Genomic DNA, 14,065 nt, shown 5'->3' with positions numbered 1-14,065 from the left:
AAAGTAATGTAAATAACGAAAACAATAAAGGAATAAAAAATATCATTGAAACGTCTGCATTTCTTGTCTCAAAAAAACACAAACGTTTATGAGCTTTTATTTTTCACTAAAATTTGGTATGGCACAGTTATAATCACCTATATTATATTACTACTCAAGTCCTAGCAGTTTGCCTGCGTTTGGTCTGTCGGACCATCTCACAGTGATCATGAAGGCTGGAATCAGGGACAAGTCTTCTAAGCCTAAACGAAAGGCCATCAAAACAAGGGACAAGCGTCCGAGCAAAGTAGCAGAAGTTGGCCGATTTCTCCATCAGGTGCCTTGGTCTGGCCTGTTTTCTCAAGATCAGTCAAGCGAGGACAAGCTTAGAATACTTACTGAAGTCATCAATTTCGGGTTAAATACCATCATGCCAGAGCGATCGGTGACGGTTCATGAAACTGATCGTCCTTGGCTGACCAATCAGCTCAAGGCTCTCATCGCTCGCCGACAAAAGGCCTTCGCCTCCGGGAATGAACTCCTTTACAAGATGTTAAGAAACAAAGTGAACCGCGAGCGGAAGCGCTGCCGCAGGGTCTACTATGAGAACAAAGTAAAGGACCTGCGCGACTCAAACCCCCGAAATTGGTGGCGCGAGATTAAGCAGCTATGTGGGACCACCAGTAACGCAGGGCGTGACCTTAAATCGGTCTTGCATTCAGACCTTTGCTGCGAAGAGACCACTTTGGCTGAAAGCATCAATGAAGCCTTTACTAGCGTCACGAAAGACTACTCGCCCCTGACAAATTGCGTTCGTGTACCAACAGATGGTGACCAGCCAATATCAGTCACTGAACAGTCTGTCGTAAAGAAACTTCGTGCAGTTAAAATATCTCGTGCTGGTGGACCGGACGATCTTCCCAACTGGGTGCTAAGGGAATTTGCTGACATTCTGGCCGCACCCATTGCTGACATCTTGAACACCTCCTTCTCTGAATGCAAAGTTCCTCGTGTTTGGAAAATCGCTAATGTTTCGCCTCTTCCAAAGGCTCCAACAGTATGTGATTTTAATAAAGACCTGAGGCCGATCTCACTTACATCTATACTGTCAAAGATTGCTAAAAGTTTTGTAATCGAGAAGTCCGTAAAGCCGGCAGTGCTATCCTCTATTGATCCAAATCAATATGGCTTTATCCCAGGCTCCTCTACGACTTTCGCGCTCATTTCTATGTTACACCATTGGCTGAGAGCTACCGATGGCACTGGGGCTGCTATTAGAACTGCCCTTGTGGATTTTCGGAAAGCTTTCGACTTGGTCGACCACCAGACACTAATTGCCAAACTGTTAAGCCTAGAAGTCAAACCGACTGCTAGGACTTGTAATATATATAGTTTTTATACATTTACACGTAATTCAGTCTAAGGACTGCCAAGTGTAAAAGTTTTTTAATAAACGATATTTCTTCTTCTATCTCATAGATAGAACGATACCTAACAAAGTGCTGGCCAAGTTCATAGTAGTTGGAGAGATTGAAGTTCATCGTAGTTGTTTTTGTAAGATAAGATTCCTATTTCACTTTTTCTTTTTTCAGATTCTTGCCTCCAGTGGTGTCTGGTGCGTGTTTTACTTTCTTGGAGCCATCTTTTTCTGCTCGTTTTATCTTCTTAATCTCGTGCTGGCCGTGGTAGCTTTGTCTTACGAACTGGAAATAAAATCTATCCACAAAGTGGTAATTAATATAACAGCTCCTATATTTGTTTTACTCGCAAGAATTTATCATTAAAAGACATAGAATTTTCTCTGTGTTATCTTTATAAGCCTTACGCAAAAGCTTTGTTTACTCTTTCATCCCAAGGCTTAAGGTCTCAATTCTTCTTAAAAAAAATTTGATGGACATCAAGACAATATTCTCGCCACTCGTCTGACAGAAAATACACTGTTATTGCAAGGAAAAATTGAATGGAAGATTTCTGTTCTTATTCATATCGTCTTAATGGACTCAATTGATTTCTGGAACAGAAAATCCTTGCTCCTTCTTCTTACGAGATATATTAAACCGACCAACTGACAAACACTGATAAACAAAAAACCCAGGTACCTGCCTTTACGCGATTTACGCAAGTGCGTACCAGAATTTCTGGGGCCCAGATTTTTTTTACATTATGGAAGAAAAGCAGAGGGTAAAGTCCTGCTATTTTTCTACGCATAATGATGTTTTTCTATCAGTGCTCACTGGAGAATGCGCTGGTCATACACTGTTCTGGTATTATAGCAGTTATAGTGGTCTGGGAAACCATTTAGCTGTTTCAACACAATGCTTTTATAGCCTTTCAACTACGGCGATCGGGAGTTTTGCGCTAAAAAGAACAGAATTCGAAGGTTAGCATTTGAATTGTAATCGAATCTTCGTATCAGGTCTCATGACAAGTCTCTAGTTCATTTCCTAGAAATTGAGGGAACTACAGTGTAGTTCAACATATATTGCGTTACGGAAAATATTTACCGAATACGAGGTCATAAAAGTGAGGAAAGTTTTCTGAAAACACGTGTTCCAACATAGTAAATAATATAGAAAATTTTGGATTTCTGTTTGAGAATTAAGGTAACCTCCAGAGTTTAATCTTGACTTCACAAACTCTTTTCAGTCTCAGGAATGCAGGAAATGGCGTTTTAGAGGGTAACATAAAAAATATTCTAGGGGACATGCCCCCGGACCCCCAAAGAAGCTCGCACCTACAGCGCTCGTATTACGCCTTATGCATGAAACTTAATCTCCCACTGACTTTGTGCGTACTGCTAAAAATTGCCTAGGAACGCCCTGAAACCGACCGACGAATAGACGAACGAGCGAGCAAACGTACGAACGAATGAAGAATAAACAGCCAACAATCAAACAAACAAACAAACACAAACAAACAAACAATAAAGTAAATAAGTATGAAAAACAAACAAATGAAAACATCGACAACGACAACTCTATTCAAGTATGCTATTGCGTTTGAACTTATTGAAAATTTTATGAAGGGCAGGTACGATTTATATCCACAGATTAAGTTAATTTCTCCTAATCTATTACCTTCTTCTTCCTTTTCAAGAACGAGAGACTAAAACGTGAAAACAGAACCGCCATGTCATACCCTGCAGACTCAGAAACACTAGAACATCTGCACCCACTAACCACAAGAGTTCAAGTCCTCATCAAAACGATTCACTCCATAAGAACTCAGAAAAAGATCGAGGAAATCACCTACAGAGTTCCCAAAGAACCAGAAGCCCCGTCACTGTTTAAGCTGATCGCAAGCAAAAACTCATTCAAAGAAATCCTCGATGAAAAACTCAAGAATGAGACATTTCGAACAGAAATGACGTGGACGAGACGCCTTCAGAGGACCATGTGTGACGTCATGGGCCACCCTGCAGTGGAGTTTACTATTATGGGATTCATTCTTGCCAATACAGTGGTTCTTGCCCTACATCACCATCATATCGACACGCAGTTTAAGAAAGTCCTTGATGTCCTTAATCTGGTATTTGGTTTCGTTTTATATTACCATTGAACTTTGAGAGTGATGGTGCCTTGAAAACAGCAATCTCCTACATCAGATTATGCGATCCGCCATAGAAATCCACCCTCAAACATAAAGCATCGATCCCTCAACTCATAGCATCAATCCTTCACTTCATAACATCGAGGGCCGCCCGGGGGGGGGAATGTTCCCTTGTTCCCCCAAAAAATTCCCTTCTGTTCCCTTGTTCCCTGAAAGTATTTTGTCGAGTTTTGTGATCCCTGTTCCTTAAAATATCAGAAACTCAGCTTTTGTTCCCTTGTTCCCAATTATTTTATGGCCATGTTTCCTTGTTCCCTGAAACCCCCGGGAGGCCCTCAATACCGTCCCTACCTCAGTATCGACCCCATAACCCAAAGTACGAACTATCACCTTCTGTAATAAATCTCTTATTATCCAAGCTTGCTTTGAACTGTACTGTACTTGGAACTCGCTGCACTTGATCCACATATTTTTTAAGATCTAAGACCAATAATCTCCCAATACGACCCCAGCTATTGGTGTATATGATACACGTATCTGGTGCTTATTTATTTATTTATCTTAAATCTCTTCCTTGACAGATGTTTACCGTCATATTCACCGTGGAGATGATACTTAAACTTGTTGCCCTCGGTCCTATGTATTACATCCAAGGCAGATGGAACATATTTGACGGGATCATTGTCGTTATAAGCTTAGTGGACACGGGGCTTGAATTAGCGGACTTTCGCGAATCCTCCGGAACTAGTGTCTTCAGGACGTTTCGCTTGGTAAGAACGGTTAATTCAGTCAGTCAGTCAGTCGGTCGGTCGGTCGGTCGGTCGGTCGGTCGGTCGGTCGGTCGGTCGGTCGGTCGGTCGGTCGGTCGGTCGGTCGGTCGGTCGGTCAGTCAGTCGGTCGGTCGGTCGGTCGGTCGGTCGGTCGGTCGGTCGGTCAGTCAGTCAGTCGGTCGGTCAGTCATGTCATGTCATGTCATGTCAGTCAGCCAGTCAGCCAGTCAGCCATGTCATGTCATGTCATGTCATGTCATGTCATGTCAGTCAGTCAGTCAGTCAGTCATGTCATGTCATGTCAGTCAGCCAGTCAGTCAGTCAGTCAGTCAGTCAGTCAGTCAGCCAGTCGGCCAGTCAGTCAGACAGTCAGTCAGTCAGTCAGTCAGTCAGTCAGTCAGTCATTCAGTCAGTCAAGTTGGTGCAGCTGAAAAATGATAGAGCATTTGCACCAATATCATTAATTCGAATACCATACAGGCCTTATAGTTTGAAATACGTCTTTACAATGGCATAAGTTGTAGCATAGCTGCATTAATTTCTTCTTTAACAGTTATCTTTACTTGCAGCTATAAGATATATTTCATGTTCCCTATTAAAATGCAAAATCAAGCATCAAAGGGAATGGCCTGTCTTAGAATCCATGTGTTAACTTCTAATAATTACCTCGCAGTTCAGGATCCTAAAACTAGCTCAGTCTTGGGAGACGATGCGCAGACTGCTAGCGACAATCTCCAACAGCGTCGGACCAATCGGGAACATCACCCTCATCCTGGGTCTTGTGATTTACATCTTTGCTCTGATGGGAATGAAAATGTACGGCAAATCGTACACTCCGGACAAGTTTGGCGAGGACGGTGTACCGCGCTGGAACTTCAATGACTTTTGGCACGCGTTCATGATGGTGTTCAGAGTGCTGTGCGGGGAGTGGATCGAGCCTCTGTGGGACTGCATGAGGGCCACCAGTCCTGCGGCCGCGATTCCTTTCTTCATTCCAGCGGTTGTCATAGGCAATTTTATTGTGAGTTGTATTCAATGCTGTATTTGCTGTAATTTGTATGCAATGCTGTATTTGCTGTAATTTGTATGCAATGCTGTATTTGCTGTAATTTGTATGCAATGCTGTATTTGTATTTTGGCTTTACAACTCTAGCACAAAAGCATGTGTTAGTAGAGGTATAAAGTCCTAAGAACGATGGTACAATGCCTTTGGTCTCGTAATTCTGGTTGTTCGAAAGCCAATAAACGCTAACCCATGATTAATAGTTCAATAAAATTTTATTCCTTTTTTAAGACCATTGTCTACACAAAGGCCGCTGAGATTTTTAAAGGTATAAAACAAAGGTACCAAAGGAAAAAGTAAAAGAAAAACAAAAAGAAATCGGTTAGTTGAATTGGTAGAATTTTTTATGTCGTATTGGAGAAAACCTTCCTGCTTGGTTTGGTTGTTCAACCTATCCAACCGACATCAAACTCAGTTGAAATGGTTAATATTAAAATTTCTTAAAAGAACAACTGTTGCATTAAACAGTCGATCAATTGTTTAACAGTTCCGTCAAAAAAAAATCAGCTGAAGACGATACCCCTAGTAGCCTCTAGTAGAACACAAGAAACGCCAACCAAACATGTTGGAAAAGCATTTTGTTGAGACTGTTGAAACTGTTATCCCTAATTGGCCGCAATCTTTAAAGGAACTGAGCCACGGATTTAAGCCAAATTATGACATAAGTAAATGACCACCAAATTGAGTGGGAATTTAAAACTAAACCGCTTTAAACAGTGAAGGAACATTTCAATAACACAGCAAATACAAAAGGTTTTGAAAAACTTTTGGGCTGAGCAGTTTTGAAGATTAAAGTTAGTCTTTTTTGTTTTTGACTTTTAACTATTACACCAGGGAACATATTTGTTTATAATGAAGCTATGGTTTTGTCATTAGATCCATAGAAGTAATTTCTTCGCTATTACCTATCTTCTTCGTGCCATGTGGCACATAAGGCCTCAATTTCTTCGCTGGCCGCCAAATACTTGCTTAAAACTTAAAAGTTTCATAGCGAGTATTTGGCAAAACTTAATAAAATAGTCTAAACTCAGCCGTGAAACTGTCCCTTTAAGTTATTTTAGTCATTTTAGAGAACTCCATAACCTTTTTTCTTTAACAGGTACTTAATCTTTTCCTCGCCCTTCTGTTGAACGCCTTTGACAGCGGCGATGACGGAGAAGAGAACGAAGACGAAAACGATAAAGACAGCGAAAACGAAGAAAACGTGTTCAAACGATTCGTTGGCAAGTTAACGCAGACAAAGACCACTTCAGTGTTCCCTGCTCAAGAGTGTCCTGTAACTGATGGAAGCTGTAATTCATCACAAGAAATACGAAACACTGCGAGGAAGAAGAACCTGGGAAAGGAATACTCAACTGTAGGTAAGTTTGCGTGTTATGGGACGACGATTGTGTCACAAGATTTTAGCCAAATTTAGACGTGGGAAATGGCCAACAAATTCAGTGAAATATGAAAATAACCTCCTAAAACAGTGAACAAACATTTCAATAACACAGCAAATACAAAAAAAGGTACGGATGGCCAGAAGTGAAGATGATTTAAACGGATTGCGATATGGGATTTTGTAATACTGTTGGGTTGTACAGTTTTCAAAGTTAATATCGTTTGCTTGTAACTTTAAATTATAACGCCCGGGAGAAACATTTGGTTGTAATGTAGCTATGGTTTTGTTATTTTGATCCATAGATGAAATTTCTTTGCAAAAATCAAGTTTCATAGCAAGTATTTTGCAAAACTTTATGTAGTAAACTTGACTCAGCCGTGACAAATTCCCTTCAGTCCCGCTATATTTCAGAAAGTTGACTTTAAGAATCGTTTCGTTGCCGAAAAAAAGATTTGTTTCATTCATCACAAAAAAATGAGTTGGATCTTACTCTGTCGTTTTAAGTAATGGTACCTTAGTATGGTATGTTAAATTTGCTTGAATTACGTCGTTTTAAGAGATTAAACTTGAAATTGTGTTATTTCTTATTTCAGTTAATATTATACCCCGAGTATCAAGCCCAAACTTGCGAAGCAAATCACCAGTACAAACCGCGGAAGTCAAGGACTGCTTTCCAGAGATCTGTGTGTCACCCCTCACGAGTTGCGCTGTCTGTAAGAATCTTAGTTGTAGAAGCTGGTTGTTGTTTCGCTGGCGTACACGGATGCTTGTGGAGCATAGATACTTTGAGTGGTTCATTCTCTTCACGGTGCTCATAAGTAGTTTAGTTCTGGTAAGATTTACTTTAATTTTGTCTGAACACATATTTCTGCTGTGGCCTCGGATAGTTAGTGCTTTAGTTTCGAATCGAGCAGTCTCGGTTCCAATGTTGGTCATGGTCGTTCAGGGTTAGCCAGGGGGTAAGTGGTATACCAATATACCTGAAAAGCATGTACCCAGTATACCCAAAATTTCCCCTTAAAATCATGCAAAATACCATATTTGAAAAAACACAGTATACTTTATACCCATCAAGGCCCAATTTTAGCGTTAAAATAATGTATACCCTATTTAAAATCCCACTGTATACCGCATATCTAAAAACCTAGCTGACCCTTGTCATTAGGCTGTTTCTTTTGGCAAAATGCTTTATCTCAAAGTGCCTCTTTTCACCCAAAGGACAAAATACTGGAGGGGTGGGGGTGGGGGATTAACCTGCGATAAGTGGACAAGAATCACATCCAAGCGGACAACTCCTCCAGCCCCTACGTTGGAATGAATGTTACCTTTACCTTCCTAAACTAAACATTAAACTTTTTAGTCGGGTTCAAGACAACATTAGTATAAACTTCTCTTTTATATGGGCAAACTGGGCATCTTAGATATCTTCCAAGTCAATGCATTGCAAATAGCCAAACTTATGTTTTATTGTCATAACCAAGTATTGCCTCCGATGTTTCTCAGTTTGTTTCCTACAAGTAGTCAAATACCCCGTTATGACACAAGAATAGTGTTATCGACCAAATCACTGTCGCACTAATCTCAAGCAGTTTACCAGGGTCTTAAATTTGACATTATCCCCAAAATCGATCAATGGTTCGACTAACCTGAGATCATGCCCTCCCTCGCTACTTACCATTCCGGGGAAGGAGGGCATGATACATTTACTTGTCGAATCGTATGTAAAAAAACCGGATTCTGGTTTTTCTTCTGATTGGCCGAGAAACAATACTAAATGAAGCGGTGTGGACTGATTGGCTGTAGTATTTCAACGAGACTTCCGGTCAAAAGCTGGTGCTAATGGCTTAGACGAAGCGTGTTTATTGCGAGGACGATTTTTCTTCTACGTTAGCTGAAGCCCTGACAAATTTCAAGTGTAATTCTCTGAATGCAGAACAGATAGAGTGTTCGACAATGCGTAATTTGTTTTCGTGACGGTGTTTTGGCAATTCATCGAATGAGTTTCGGGAAAACAAATTCACCAAACAATATTCCAGAGGTGTTGGAATGTTTACAGTGTTTACTTTATAAAAGCTACACGATGCTATCCGCGCCGTGAAACAGCTCATCTGTAAATTCCTTTTTTGTGAGCTGTAAGGGACGGCATCTATCGCTGATAAATGTACATTCGCGAGTGCCATTTCTCCCTGCTACTGAAAGCATTTTTATTTTAGCACGGCGAAAAAGTTTTAATACAGGCTGTACATGTATAATTATTCTGCAGACGTTTTTCACGCCAGGTGGAAATCCGAGTCCCGAATTTGCCGCCATCTACAAAGAGTGGTTTGACAGTTCGACGACACCTTAGTTTATTTAAATTTGGGGGCGGTTGGCGGCCGGTTAAATAAATGTATCAGGCGTTCTTTTCCCTCTCTCATCTTTGCAAGGGAAAAAAACGTCTGATCGCAGGTTATGGTTCGACTAGCTTTTCTACTTTTAAGAAAAAATGATTGAATCAGTTTTGAATGAAACGAGTCTAAATTGACCTAGCTGCACATCCGCAACTAAGTTACTAACATATTGCTAACCGATGTGGCCTTCCCTATAAGCCTGGTGGTTTCCTGGAGGTATATTCGCCCTACCTACCATAAATATTGCTGTAAAATTTTATTTCAAAAGTGGCTAATAAATGATGACGATGATGCGATGATGATAACGTAATCTTCTTTCTTTTCTTTCCTTCCTACTCAAGGTGTTTGAGGATGTATACCTCCCAAGCAAGCCCACACTGCAAAAGGCTCTGGAAAACTTGAACTACTTTTTTGCGTTTATTTTTGCTCTAGAGTTTGTTCTAAAAATCATAGGATTGGGCATTGTCGATTATTTCTCCTCTTTTTGGAATTGCCTTGATTCATTAATAGTTGCGGTAAGTGTTTACTGTTTGCTATATTTGGACTTCATCATCAGTGAGAACGCAAGCTACTTTACAACAACTTTCGAAAAAGTTCTACCTTGAACGATCAGTACCACCCCCTCGAGATTACGTTCTAGGAATTACCCATATGGATCTCCCGTGGCCACGTTCAACAATTTTAAGAACAGTTAAGAGTAGTTCTGGAGTGGTGTTGATAAGGAAAAGAACTCGTGCAGCATGTCCAAACTTTTAAGTACATTCTCGCTTGATTGGGCAGATGCGATAACGTTACTTTTTTAGGTTTCATGACAGCGAAAGAGTGGTTTTCAATTAAGTATGAAAAATAATCTGGTTTTGCGTTGGTTTTCGTGACAAGAGCGGTTTTCACTTGAGTGTCGAAAGTAAGTTGCGATAACATTGATTTGGTTTTGCATTACTTTACTTAGTGATTAGTTTAAAAAAAACTTGCTTCACTTCAGTTCTCAGCCAATCAGAAGTAAAACCAAAACCAATGGGACTCGCTCGGGCACGTTTTCCCGCGCTTCGTGTGGGCTACATGTATTTGCTTCGAGTTTGATCGGTTCACTGGATTGTCTGCTTCCTTTGTGATAGGCTCGCGTTAATATTTTGGTTTTGGTTTTACTACACGCAACTGAAAACTGCTCTATGCACACTCTTTGGGTGGTTTTTAAAACTCGCGTCACCTCAACCTATCAGATGCAGACCCCAAACCGATTTATTTGGTCTTACGGGTTTTTCCATGCTTGGAACCGGCTAGGTAAATTTTTCCCGTGTTCGTTTTGGTTCATTGCGTCTTTTATGATTTTTATGATTGGCCATTATAATTGCTTTGGTTTCTGTTTTTACGACACTCAATAAAAACTTCTAATAAGCATTAATTAAGTAAAAGGTTTCGATGAGGCATTCTTCAAAAGATGAAATCATCATTTTATTCATTGGAGTTAAACTTAAATGATTCGAATCTTATTTAACTTCATTTTCCTTAAATTTCAGGTTCTAATTTTCTGTGGCCTTCCGTCTTCTTGTTTCTCAGATTTCTCTGGTTTGTGTGTTTGAAGACCAAACCTTGGCCTCATTACGCTCTCTACGGACAGTGAGAGCCCTGAGGCCCTTAAGAGCGGTATCCCGTCTGGAGGGGATGAAGGTAAAGCTCTGAGGCACAACATTTCAGGAGAAAGACAAAAACTAAGCGTGAATGTGTAACCTGGAAAATAGTAAAGGTTATCCTGAAAAAGATTTTCCAAGTGAATGAGAAATTATCTTGTAGTCTCGACACTAAGAGGTCAGCAGGCTATCCTCCGATCAGTCTATAGGACTTGAACAGACTTAAAGTAAAGTCCGAAGTATCTTTTTATCTGACAGGTATAATGAGGAATTATGTTATGTGCCCTGGTCAAACAAAACAATGTGGTGGAAAGCTAAGTGATGCCAAAAATCGAAAGGGTGTGATGAAATAAGTAAGATTGCCAATTTTAACACCATTGATGCCTAAATGTTAAATTTTATGGAGATAAAAAAGTTTAAAAAAGTAAGATTTGTTTGAAACAGTCACTCGGTGGCAAGTTTGACAAACATGAAAACCGCCATAAAATCTTGAACCAAAACATCAATGGTCTCAAAAGTGGCCATCCTATTTAACTTCTCTTTTTTTTTTATTTCGGACGTCCGTCTGCTTCATTGCCATTTCTTATGATTAACAATTAAGATCACTTGATAGGGTCTTTGCGAAGGGACTATCGGACACAGTTGGACTTTGACAATTAACAATTATTCACCGAACTGGAGGTGAATAGTGGTGGAATAATTGTTTTAGTACATACCACACAAGTTGAATAACTAGCGGACCAAAACATCACTTTTGGTAAACAAAGCGACGCGCGAAGGCAGTTTGTTTCTCGGAAGCAAATAGTACTTTGCTAATCACTTCCGCGTTAACCAATCAGCACGCGCGAAAAGCACTATTCACTTGTGTGGTATATACTAATGTTTGTTAACTTTGTGTTGTTTGAACAGGTTGTGGTTAACGCTCTTTTCTCTGCTATACCTGGAATTGGTAACGTGTTACTGGTATCTCTCCTGTTCTGGTTGATATTCAGTATCCTGGGAGTGCAACTTTTCGCGGGAAAGTTCTACAAGTGCCAGGACATGGACGGCGAGCGCGTGCCAGCCGACATCGTGCCAAACAAAGCAACGTGCCTTAAAGACCCTGAGAAATATCGCTGGGTGAACTCAAATGTGAACTTTGATAACGTCATCAACGGCTTTCTGGCCTTGTTTCAAGTGGTAAGTACTTTTAATGAATACCATGTTTTCTCAGTCTTTCTCGTTTTCGTACCCATTTTCCTCAGTCGCTGGACGCCGGGGAGCATACGAAGTTTGAAACTCAAAAGCTATGAAAAAATACGATGTTGAAGCGGCCAAACACTATCTGAGTCAGAGTGTTTTAGAAATTTGTTTATATATCGCTATTTTTACAGCGAAATTCTCACCACAGTCCTTTCCAAGATCCTACTTTTTTGTCGTTATTTTTGCTACAGGCTACCTTTGAGGGCTGGATGGAACTCATGGATGATGCAGTAGACTCTAAAGAGGTTTTGTTGACTTCAATTACTTAAATTAAAGAATAAATATAAATAAAAGCTATTGTAGAGAAAGTGCAACCTGAAGTGAGCACTTTGCAAATTGTTACATCAAAACTGTGCGTTTTTTTTTTGCTAGCAACATCTTTAATGAGCAGCCTGTTCATAATATGTCATTATCCGTGAGTCACCTTCTTGGTCTTGCCAGCCCCCCGCCGCCCCCTCCCCCGGGGGGGAAGGGGAGAGGGGGGACCAGTACCTTCAGATAGCGACGCTTGTCTGCGATTTTGTCTCACAAGTTGCTAAACAACACTGTGCACCTACATTTCGCCGTGTTGGCGGGACTGTTCTAAGAGTACCCTAAGTGCTTGCGTGATGTTTTATTGTATTGTATTGGAGAATAAAAAAATAGAAATTCCTCCATTGATCTGAGTCTATAAAGAGCACTTGTTAGCTCGAAGGGCATGTAATAATCTTTTTCAAATTCATATTTTTTGTGTTCATTTCAGGTGGACGAGCAGCCAGAGGATGAGAGTTATCTCGGCGCTTACATTTTCTTTGTTATTTTTATTATTATCGGCGCGTTCTTTGTGCTGAACTTGTTTGTCGGAGTCATTATTGACAACTTCAACAGTTTAAAAAGAAGGGTTAGTATTTTTATGGGTAAATGTTGCATTGGAGGCGCGGGGGCCAAATGATTAATGTGGTGGTCTCTGTAACACGGGTCAGTTGCGTTATGTTCTTGGGAAATGGTTGTAGTGATACACTGTGTGAATCCTGGCCACTGAAAAAAATTCAGTGGCTCAGGTGGGACTCGAACCCACAACTTTCGGGTTACTCTTGAGCCACTGAATTTTTTCAGCGGCCAGGATTCACACAGTGTATCACTTCGTTCATTTATACGACTGAGGAAGATTCTAAGCTATAGAATCGAAGCACTGTTCTTGGGCAAGAAAATTAACTTTCACAGCGCCAGTCTTCACTCTGTTTTAAAGACAGATTGTTGTTTTTTATCTCCGTGCATTCACCGACAAGCGTTGAGGAGTAGAAAAGGATTTGAGCTGCCGCGAGGTTGATGGTGACTACGCATTCGGCTGTTATTACCAGCCGAGTTACGTCATCAAGTTATTCCAAGGTTCATGTTTGCTGATGGGTTTTCTCTTTTTAGTGGGTTGATTTTTCTGTGTTTTCGGCTTTTCTTTTCTTAAGGATCATTTAATAAGATCGTATATGATATTAAATTTTCTGAATGGTTATCAACTGCAGTTACTTTTAAGAAAATTTTTTTTGTCCGGGTTATGTTTTTCAGTACGATGAGCTAAGTTGCATGGGAATGTTGCTAACGGACGCACAAAGAAAGTGGGTTGACATCCTAAAAGAGTCTGCCAAGAAGAAACCTTCGGACCACTCTATCAGGCCGAAGGTTCGTGTACTGTTTGTATGTCGTGTTAATAACACTGCACGAAAAAACGGATTTACAACTATAGCAAAATCGTAGCAAATATGAAGTAAATACCATATTTGAACGACACTGCTCAAATTTGCTCAGATACAAATATCAATATTGCATTATATTTGCACACAAGGCAAAGATGGTAAATACCGCATTTACTCAATGTTTTCATACCGGTAGCAAATGTAAAGATAAATTGTACATTTGCGACAGCTTTTCTGTTGTAGTAAAGGTGAGGTAAATAGTTAAATTTGCTAGACGAGAAGATGGATTTACACGTGTAGCAAATATGTTGCAAAATATTACATTTGCTTAGCTTTGATCATATTTGCTCGCAAGTCAAACTTTGTGTTTGCTGTAATATTGCAAGTAAA

At 40.2% G+C, this 14,065-nt stretch overlaps 2 protein-coding genes across 2 annotated transcripts in view; both read left to right on the top strand.

Annotated features, from left to right (window-relative positions):
* The window catches only part of LOC144636095 (sodium channel protein 1 brain-like), a 39,113-nt gene that overhangs the window by 10,446 nt on the left and 14,602 nt on the right, over positions 1-14,065 (top strand). Inside the window, exons 9-20 of the mRNA XM_078495238.1 lie at positions 1,572-1,709; positions 3,076-3,507; positions 4,110-4,298; positions 4,972-5,319; positions 6,461-6,722; positions 7,339-7,577; positions 9,477-9,650; positions 10,693-10,803; positions 11,673-11,942; positions 12,197-12,250; positions 12,748-12,885; positions 13,548-13,661. Of these exons, the coding sequence (XP_078351364.1) occupies positions 1,572-1,709; positions 3,076-3,507; positions 4,110-4,298; positions 4,972-5,319; positions 6,461-6,722; positions 7,339-7,577; positions 9,477-9,650; positions 10,693-10,803; positions 11,673-11,942; positions 12,197-12,250; positions 12,748-12,885; positions 13,548-13,661 (2,469 nt within the window). The remainder of the gene's footprint in view (positions 1-1,571; positions 1,710-3,075; positions 3,508-4,109; positions 4,299-4,971; positions 5,320-6,460; positions 6,723-7,338; positions 7,578-9,476; positions 9,651-10,692; positions 10,804-11,672; positions 11,943-12,196; positions 12,251-12,747; positions 12,886-13,547; positions 13,662-14,065) is intronic.
* LOC144635557 (uncharacterized) lies at positions 209-1,513 on the top strand. The gene is made up of 2 exons (XM_078494651.1): positions 209-1,082; positions 1,473-1,513. Exons 1-2 carry the CDS (start codon positions 209-211, stop codon positions 1,511-1,513), a joined length of 915 nt encoding a protein of 304 aa, XP_078350777.1.

Source organism: Oculina patagonica, chromosome 13 (genome assembly GCF_052425735.1).
Source record: "Oculina patagonica isolate OP01 chromosome 13, crgOcupat, whole genome shotgun sequence".
Lineage (NCBI taxonomy): Eukaryota > Metazoa > Cnidaria > Anthozoa > Scleractinia > Oculinidae > Oculina > Oculina patagonica.
This window is presented reverse-complemented; position numbering and strand designations above follow the sequence as displayed.